Genomic DNA, 9,206 nt, shown 5'->3' with positions numbered 1-9,206 from the left:
CATTTACGCTTTATTACCGTTTGAATGCTGAGTCAGCATTTACGCTTATTTTCAGTTTTTTTTTCTTTAGTTTGAGATCTAAATGTTTCTGCAGACTTTGTTCTATTTCATCCGTTCATACATGTTCAGCTCATTCCGGGGTTGAGAGCTACGACTTCTTGTTTTAGTAACTTTTATTATTTTAGAGATATTTGGCTTTTATTCATAAATACATTAAGATCTCTTCAATTCTTTAAGAAACATCTGCTTCAGCTAGGCCTGTCACGATAAACAATAAATCAATTAATCGCATGAACAATTAAACTTATTGACCTAATTTTCATTTATCGGTTTTATCGTTTCTTCGTCTCTTTCTACTGAAGACTCTGAATGACAAAAAGTTCAAGTCCGGTGTTCTTCACTGACCCCTCCCTTTCTCTTTAAAATCTGTTTTAATTCAATTCAATTCAAAAATACTTTATTAATCCCAGAGGGAAATTAAATCACGTCCAAAATTGCGTTTTTGGATCGTTAAAAGCAGCTAAGCTGAGAAGCTAAGTTACGAGCTACACTAACAGGCCGACCTTGGTAAAAAACCTCCGTCTTGTCGAAGCTCCAAAATTCACGGTTGAAACTCGTGCCTTCGTCTAAAAAGTTGTTTTTCTCTGCAAAAAGAAGCTGAGAACTTGTTTACTGATATTTTCTTAAAAGCTTTGTGTGAAAGATGCTAAAGAGCTCAAAATACACCGAGCGTCCGCAATTCTGAGAACCAAAAAAAGGGAGAGACAGCCCATGCCACGTCAAGAGGCCTCCCTCCCATTTTTCTTAAAGCGACACGCTGCTAGCTCCCTCACTATCCATCCTTCATGCAAAAAGTCTTATACTGCCATCCAGTGGTCAAAAAGTACTACACACAAAAATTAACCAAAATGTCTTCTGAAATTTGACAACAATTACTAATTATTGTCAAGTTTCAAACAATATTATCGTTTATTGCAATAATTTCAGAGACCATTAATTGCCCAGTAAAATGTGTTATCGTGACAGGCCTAGCTTCAGCTACTGGTTGTTTTTCACTTCTTATGCTAGTTTAAGCTTTTAGCTTCTGTTCTGACCGTTGTAGCTTTTAGCAAGCTTTTTGATACATTTAGCCTGTAGCTAGACTTTTGCTATTTTCAGATTTTAGCTGGCCTTTTGCTACTTTTAACTTCAAGCTAGTCTTTTGATACTTTCAGCTAACCTTTTACTATTTTTAGTTTTTAGCCAACTTTTTGCTACTCTATTAGACTTTTGTTACTCATAGCTTTTGCTTATGTGACTTTTAGCTTTTAGCTAGCCTTTTGCTACTTTTATCTAGCATTTTGATGATTTTAGTCAGTTTCTTTTACCTAACCCTGTGCTTTTTAAGCTAGCATTTTGCTACTTAAAGTTTTTCGCCAGCTTTTTGCTACTTTTAGTTAATCTTATAATACTTTTGTCTTACCGTGTACTTGTTTAAGTTAACCTTTTGCTACTTTACCTTTTGACCAGCCATTTGTTAACTTTAGTGTTTAGTTAGTCTTTTACTCTGTTGCTTTTTTCCAGGTCAGAGCTGATGTCGACCGGGTTTCATCCTTAAATAATTTCTAAAAGTCACGTTTCACTTTGAACAGAGGCAGAAATAACATGAGCCAGAAGTTCCTCAAGTTAAAGTTTGTTTTGTTGTTTAACTCCCGTTTTGAGGGCCTTTAACTTGTTCACCACCTCAGAGCGGCCTGTTTTTATTTTGATTTTCATAAGTTTAACGTAAAGTTTTCACGAGAACAGAAGAATCTAAATCTGGGATTAGACCTCCAGGGAACGATTCGCAGCCGTTCACAACAGAGTTGGAGCCATTTTTGTGTTTTATTCAGCTAAATTAGCCGTGGCAGCCATCTTGAATAAGCTTTGCTCCAACAGTTAGTTGTGGACGTGCATCCATTGATTAATAGTTTCATAAAATCCATCCCGTTGTTCACGAAACATTTTCTCAGACAAAAACAAAACACGATCACCCACCTCCTAATGATCTTGTATTTATTGATGGTTCTCCTTGTATGAGGATGAGTTGTGATTAAAGTTTTGTATAAACATATTAAATCACTCAACTGATACAAAAACGGGACAATAATCTGAACAAATAATCTCGTTTGGTGACTCCGTTTGCAGGGATTGAAATAATCTCAGAGGAGTTTTGGATGGTGAGATTTAGTTTCTGTTGTAGCCTAAAGGAAAACCTTACTTGTATATTCTGTTTATTTTTAAGCTTGCTATGAAAAGGCGTGTTCCAACCACCGGTTTGATGGTGAGGAGGTCTAAAAAGGGGCAGCGGGAGGAACACGAAGTGACTGTGCAAACAGATTTAATCCGGAACACAGACAGGCGGTCGTATCGGTGAAGGGTCAGTGGAATCTCGGCTTTCGCTGCATTTTGTCAATATTCCAGGTCAGTTCATGAACCCCTGAGCAAATTTAAATCTCGGAGAGTAATCACCGAATGTACAACTGATTAACCTTTGAAGTCAGCCTGATTCAAGATGGCCGCCACAGCTAACTCACAGAAACGGCTTTAAAACATTCAGTTTTACAGATATCGAGTTCAGATTCGGTGTGGTTGTAGCTGAGAGTCATCCCCCACACACACTCCGAGTGCTAACCAAAACCTTTTTCTAAAACTTGACATTGACTATTGGAGTCAACCCTGTTGGTGTGTTAGCAAAATATCTCATTAACCAGCTCAGCCCGAGCACGCAGAGGCAACTCGACGTGATAAGAAGTAGGGAGAATATAAGACCAAAAATAGAACACAGAAAACTGTAGAGGAACGACCGGGTCCTCAGCTCGTTGAATTTTTATCAGTAATTTTATTCTGAAGGGGCACCACTTGCTTTCCGGTTCTTAAGCAAGAAAATTATTAAATTATTAAATCAGACTCAAGTTTTAGTGCTATGGTGAGTTCTTTTCGTATTAAATTCAAATGTCATATATAATAAAAACGCTTTGAGTCAAAAGTACAATTTTAAGAGGTTTATTATCGGTTTTGGTGAATATAAGTGGTCTAAAGAATCACGAGTACAGCTGAAGAATGAATCATGGCTTTACTTTGACAACACAAGAGGTTAGGGAATTATCTTCTAAACTTTAATATGGTGAATTATGAGGTTCAAAAAGCAGTAAATTATCATTATAAAGTTAACTAAATGAAGTGTTTTGGCTAGAGGTGATTTGTCAATTTAGGAAGACTTAATTCTAATTAATAATGATGAATTTTGTTAGACTGGACAACTTAAGTTAAAGCGCCGAAGGTGGGATGTCCCTCGACATCAGCTGAAATCTGGAGTCGACAGTTATCTGGCTCCCGATGGGGTCAGTTGATGAGCTCCCGGAGTTTTCTCCTTCTGGTGTCAACGATCTTCTGGCATAAAATTCCGATTGCTTGACCTTTCTTCTTCAAAAGCTTCTGCTCTAAACTAAACGTCAGAATAACTTTCTTTGACTTAGACGGCGTTACAATATTGATGGTCGACCCATTCAAAACCGAAAGGGTGGACCTTTTGTTTCAGGTTACTGTTTCATTTGAACTTTAATAACCTTAATAAAAATAAATGGCTAATTTACTCTGCTTTGGTAAATTCTCAATACAACGGGATAATCGAAACTTCTAAACAGTTTTTACTCATCTATAAATATTTTCATTAGAACTTGTGCAAACACAGTTGAAACCTCTGATTACCAGTTTTACATCTACTTTCTCTTATGCATGATTAAAACTGAGTATTGAACTGAGAAAGAAGTAAACAAGTTATTCCATAGCAGTTTTACAGCAAAACATTCAGTTGTGTTCAGGAGAACTCAGAAATTTAAATTGTTCAGAAAAATGATTTCTACCGTGGGATGGCAAGAGTCCTCGAGGAACGATGGGTCTTTCCCACCCTCTAGGACCGCAGGACGAATCCTCCCTTTTAGCAAGAGATACACGTAACGCTTCAGATGTTGTATTTCAACGGTCAGATGAAAGATTCTCATACAACGGGCCTTTCAGCTTTGCTGAAATCATAAGAACAGGAGTGCAATTAATAACAATAACAGATTTTTGTTATTCACTTTTTGGTAACATGGTTTCTTACTGTCCAGCTTTGGGAATGAGAGTCAGTCTTACTTTCAAAGTATCAAAAGAATAAAAGTCGATGGTAGAAAAAACCTTGATGTGTCCCTACAAAACATTAGATAAATAAAATTAGAATAAACAAATTTATAGAGTTGGTGCATAAGAATATACGATAAAACATATAAAACCCAGATCTCTGCCTAATAAAACTGATCGTTTGAGACTGTTGGTGTTTCGTACCGGAGCAGAAAACTAAAAACTTCGACCCGTTCCAGTTCTAGAGATTCTTGGAACAACTTGGAGACCTGCATGCCTGGACCACCGGGTCCTCAAAGTAATCAGTGGGCGTTGCTCTGCAGCAGATTAAATGTTGAAATCAACAAGTTTCAGCACAAAACTCATCAGAAATGTTTTTTTCTTTCTTTTGGCTCTAAAATCAGCTCCTGACGTCCGTTTGTGTCTGCAGGTGGACCGGGCCGCCGCAGGACTGCTGGCTCTCGGACTCACCAAAGGAGACCGGCTGGGCATGTGGGGGCCCAACACCTACGAATGGGTCCTGTTCCAGTTTGCAACAGCTAAAGCTGGTATAATCCTGGTGAGCCGAAGCTGCTCTCTGAATCACACGAACTGTCGGGTGCAGGATGTAAACTCTGACGCCCGCTGCTGAAACTGTAAAAAAAAAAACTTTTTATTTGTTTAAGACGTATTTATTCAGGTAATTCTGCAGCTTTATTTATATTCTGACTTTTTATTCCTCCTGAATAACTCATTTTGTGTTCGTGCGTACAACTAAGATGTAAATCAAATCAAACCGAATGCTGTGATGTGTAAATCTCATGAACCCATATTTTATCTGCACAGTAAATAGATCAGATCATTTCCTGGGAAAATGTCTCTAAAATGTTAATTTTAAACGAGCTTGGGTCCAGAGCAGACCGCAGCGGTTCTGGTTGTTCATACGACTCGTGAAGTCTTATTTTATAAAAATCTACAGAGCTCGACTGTTTTGACAGTTTCTGCAACAAATTTTAACAATAATAAAATTAGAAATTTTAGCCTCAAAGATCCTAAAACACAAAGTCTTGACTCTTTTGGTTATTTTATAAGATGTGTTGAGTAAATAAATAAACGAGTACGAAGGGAAAGTTCATGTATTTATACGAGATGGAGAACTTGATGAAGAATTATAGAAACAAACGTTTTAATTTGGTTCCTCCCTCCAGGTTTCTGTGAATCCAGCGTTCCAGCAGCAGGAGGTGGAGTTCGCCTTACGACAGGTGAGCGTTCGTTTTACAGAAACATTTTATTTTATCTGAATCGCATTAAGACGAACGTGACGCTGTTCATGATTGACAGGTCGGGTGTAAAGCGGTCGTTTGCCCCACGGTGTTCAAGACTCAGAAATACTGTGACATGCTGAGGAAGATCTGTCCTGAAATTGAGTCGTCCAGCCCAGGAGACATCAGGAGTGCCAGGTAGGACAGGTGTTCAACCGAGTCGGGCGTTAGGCTCGGTTCTGTTCTGGAACACGGTGTCCTCAATCTGTGCAGGGTACAATGAAATCTCAAGACTATCAAGGCACTCTGGACCAAAAAATGTTCTGCTTGTCAGAACGCTTGTTCCCAGTCACAGGCCGTGGCTCGTCACAGGATGATGACCCAAAACAGCTAAAACACCAAGAATGGATCAGAACCAGACATTGGACTGTTCTGAAGTCAGAACCCTTTAAACCTGAGACAGCTGGACCACTTTGAGTATGAGGAGTGGACCAGAACACTTGCAGACAGGTGGACCAGAACACCCGCGGACTGGAGAACCAGAACACCCGCGGTCAGGTGGACCAGAACACCCGCGGACTGGAGAACCAGAACACCCGCGGTCAGGTGGACCAGAACACCCGCGGACTGGTGCAGAAGTCTAGAAGTCACTTGGTTGCGTCAACAAGTTGAGCAACAGATTATTCAATCAGTGTTGGATGTTTTGAGTCGAGGCCAGATGTTTGAGTTCTTAAATGAATTCTGTTGATCCAAACATCAACAACAACTGATTGTCAGTAAATATTTTATTTTTATAACTTTATACCGTTTCAGGTCTTGTTTGTGAATTATTTAGATTTTTCTTTCTTCGACAGAAGGAACCAACATATTTACGCGGCACTGTTTATAAGAAACAGCTGTTGTTATTTTTTTACTTCATTGAATCCAGTGACGGAAAACGTTCAGACACCTCCAGTGAAGCCTGCCCTCCCACTAATACTAACTTTAGAACTTTAACTTTAACAAAAGGAAGTACCGAGCTTCACAAAACGGTAAAAATGTTAAAGTAGCAAGTCACTGGCTCGTTTAGTTTTTCCATTTCTTCACAGATCATTTATTATTTTATTTATATTTATTTTCTTATGCAGACATGAAGCAGAGCTGCAGCATTCAAAAGAAAACCAAACGCACCTTTAGATGTTTGTAGTTGTAGCTAAAGACACGTCGAGCCGCTGAAGCTTCTTCTTTTCACTTTGTTCTCAGCTGCAGGTTCTGGCCCCAAACGAACCTTCATTAATTTCAGGCGGGACCGTTGACACGCCCACAGCTCACCCACAGGTGTGCACTGGACTGCGTGTGTCTCAACAGTTATTTTGTAGAAAAAGAACGACGCCTGCTCTGCCGTGATGCACGGTGGAGGGAGTATCATGGTGTGAAAAAGTCTGGCTCCCCTCTGTTAAACTATTTAAGGTTTTAGAAGTTACTGAATAAAATTATTTTTTCCTCTCTCAGGACTTTGACTCCAGCAGCTTGTGGGACTGAACTTTGCTTTAATCTGCTTTGAGACGATGAACAGTTGTAGTTCTGCCCTCATCGCTCAGTTTAAATCACCTGTGAGGAGTCTCAGGTGTCGAACCCTCGGTGGGAATATTTGTGCAGAACGTTTCGTCAGAAGTCTCCACACTCAGAGGAACAACGTGGTCTCAGTTTTACAGTCAAAGCAGTTTCTTACATCTTAGTTTCATTTATTTAAGCTTTATAGCTGAATGTTACCTCCCTCACCTGCTTTGTGTCATTCCTGAGCTCTCAGGGAGCGTACCTTTCTGACATTTTCTTCTGTCTACCTGGTCCCCCCCCAGGCTCCCAGACCTCCGCTCTGTGATCACTCTGGACAGTCGGCAGCCGGGAATGTTCCACTTTGAAGACGTGATGCAGGCCGGCAGCAGCCAGCACGCCCAGCAGCTGCAGGATCTGCAGAAGAAGATCTCCTTCGACGACCCCATAAACATCCAGTTCACTTCGGTAATTACACCCCCACTCCCCAAGAGGCCACGGCGGAGCGATCACCGGTGTCTGGGTGTGAGCGTTTGTTTATCTCGACTTGTGGAAACTAATTCAGCCGCCACAGCTGATCCAAATTAGCTGCAAAAACTGGTATAAGTCAGTTTGATGGATATTGAGCTAAAGTTTAATGTGGTGGTAGCTGAACGAGGCTGGAGTTTAAAACTTCGGCTCTACCTGTCGGAGTCGGCACTGCCTGTCTGTTAGCAAAATATCTTTTAGTGCGACTCTCCTGAAGTAATCACTGCCTGTACATCCGTAACGACCCAGTTGAAGATGGCCGCCGCAGCTAATCCACATTAGCCGCATTTACTCAACACACACTGTGATTTATCACATCTCACAAGATGTGGCTGTGGCGGCCATTTTTAATTAAATCTCCAACCAAGCCTTTAATTTATTAAAGCAGAAATATAAGCCGGACAGTAAAGACTTCACTTTTATTTAATTCTTTATTATTTAACAAATGAAAACAATTTCAGTTTATTAAAGATGAGAAAAAAATGTTCATTATTAACTAAAAATATAGAAGTTATCATGCAACAATGCTTACAGACAAGATTAAAAACAGCAAATGTTTAATGATGCATTAAAACGTTAAATTATTACAATAAACTCAGCACCTTTTCCTTAAAATAATCATTTTAGGTTGTACCTTGTTAGTTTAGACATTCATTAAAATAAATAAACTCTTGGTTGTACAACCTAAATGTCAGTTTTTATTTGTAGTCGGTGTCAGATCATTATTTTTACGTTCACAACCTGTTTATGGTTTAATAAACCTGAAATTAAAACATTTTCAGGGCACGACTGGGAGGCCGAAAGGAGCCGCTCTGTCTCACCACAACATCGTCAACAACGCCTTCTTTATTGGGAAAAGAATGGGATACACCTGGATGGTGAGTACGAACCGTTTTTTAAGATCAGCGTTCATAAACCACTTTTTTATTTTATGAAAAGATCTGTTGAGAATTTTTGCCTACATACATACAGAATTTATTAAAACATCAGAAGATTTTCTGTTTTATTTTGAAAAGGCCAACAAATGAACTTCAGCGGCTCTCATTTGATCAAAACTAATTTTAAGTCTCTGGAATAATGTGATGCAAACGCTTTTCCTCCGAAGGAAGCAGAACTTTTTTATTTGTTTTTAATTGAGACAAAAAACGTCCAACTTCCAGGCTGACGAGCTTCAACAGCAGAAAAAACAGATGTTTATCACAGCTGGATCAATGTGCACATTACCAAAACCACAAAGGCCTGCTTGGACTGCACACCCAGAGTATATTTAGCTAAATAACGGATTCTTAGCGTTTTCTTTCATAACAGAACCGTGGATAACGTGCAGCTTTGTGTTCGGCTCTGACAGAGCCCAGACCTTCTCTGATGTTTACATTTTCCTACAGCCCGTCCTTCGTATCTGCGTGCCGGTGCCGCTGTACCACTGCTTTGGATCTGTGGGTGGAGGGATCATAATGGCCGTGCACGGAGCCACCGCGGTCTACCCCTCCGCAGGCTACAATGGAGCGGCCAACCTCGCGGCCATGGAGAGCGAGAGGTACCAGAACCCAACGCTTCACGGCTGAACTGATCATGAACGAAATGATGGCTCGAATCAATCAGACTTTAATCTGCGTCGGCCCACGCAGGGTTAAAGTATGTTAGAAAATAAATAAATCGGACTTTAATCTGCATCGGTCCACGCAGGGTTAAAGTATGTTAGAAAATAAATAAATCGGACTTTAATCTGCGTCGGTCCACACGGGGTTAAAATATATTAGAAAA

General features: G+C 39.9%; 1 protein-coding gene across 2 annotated transcripts in view; it reads left to right on the top strand.

The window, feature by feature from the left end:
* acsf2 (acyl-CoA synthetase family member 2) overlaps positions 1 to 9,206 on the top strand; it is a 30,201-nt gene that overhangs the window by 4,802 nt on the left and 16,193 nt on the right. For both annotated transcript variants that reach the window (XM_037691664.1, XM_037691665.1), the window contains 6 exons: positions 4,571 to 4,699; positions 5,328 to 5,381; positions 5,461 to 5,579; positions 7,220 to 7,382; positions 8,225 to 8,320; positions 8,828 to 8,979. In XM_037691664.1, coding sequence (XP_037547592.1) covers positions 4,571 to 4,699; positions 5,328 to 5,381; positions 5,461 to 5,579; positions 7,220 to 7,382; positions 8,225 to 8,320; positions 8,828 to 8,979 — 713 coding nt within the window. The remainder of the gene's footprint in view (positions 1 to 4,570; positions 4,700 to 5,327; positions 5,382 to 5,460; positions 5,580 to 7,219; positions 7,383 to 8,224; positions 8,321 to 8,827; positions 8,980 to 9,206) is intronic.

This window comes from Nematolebias whitei, chromosome 17 (genome assembly GCF_014905685.2).
Source record: "Nematolebias whitei isolate Nwh7 chromosome 17, NemWhi1, whole genome shotgun sequence".
NCBI lineage: Eukaryota > Metazoa > Chordata > Actinopteri > Cyprinodontiformes > Rivulidae > Nematolebias > Nematolebias whitei.
Note: the sequence above shows the minus strand (reverse complement) of the source record. Positions and strands in the feature narration are given on the sequence as shown.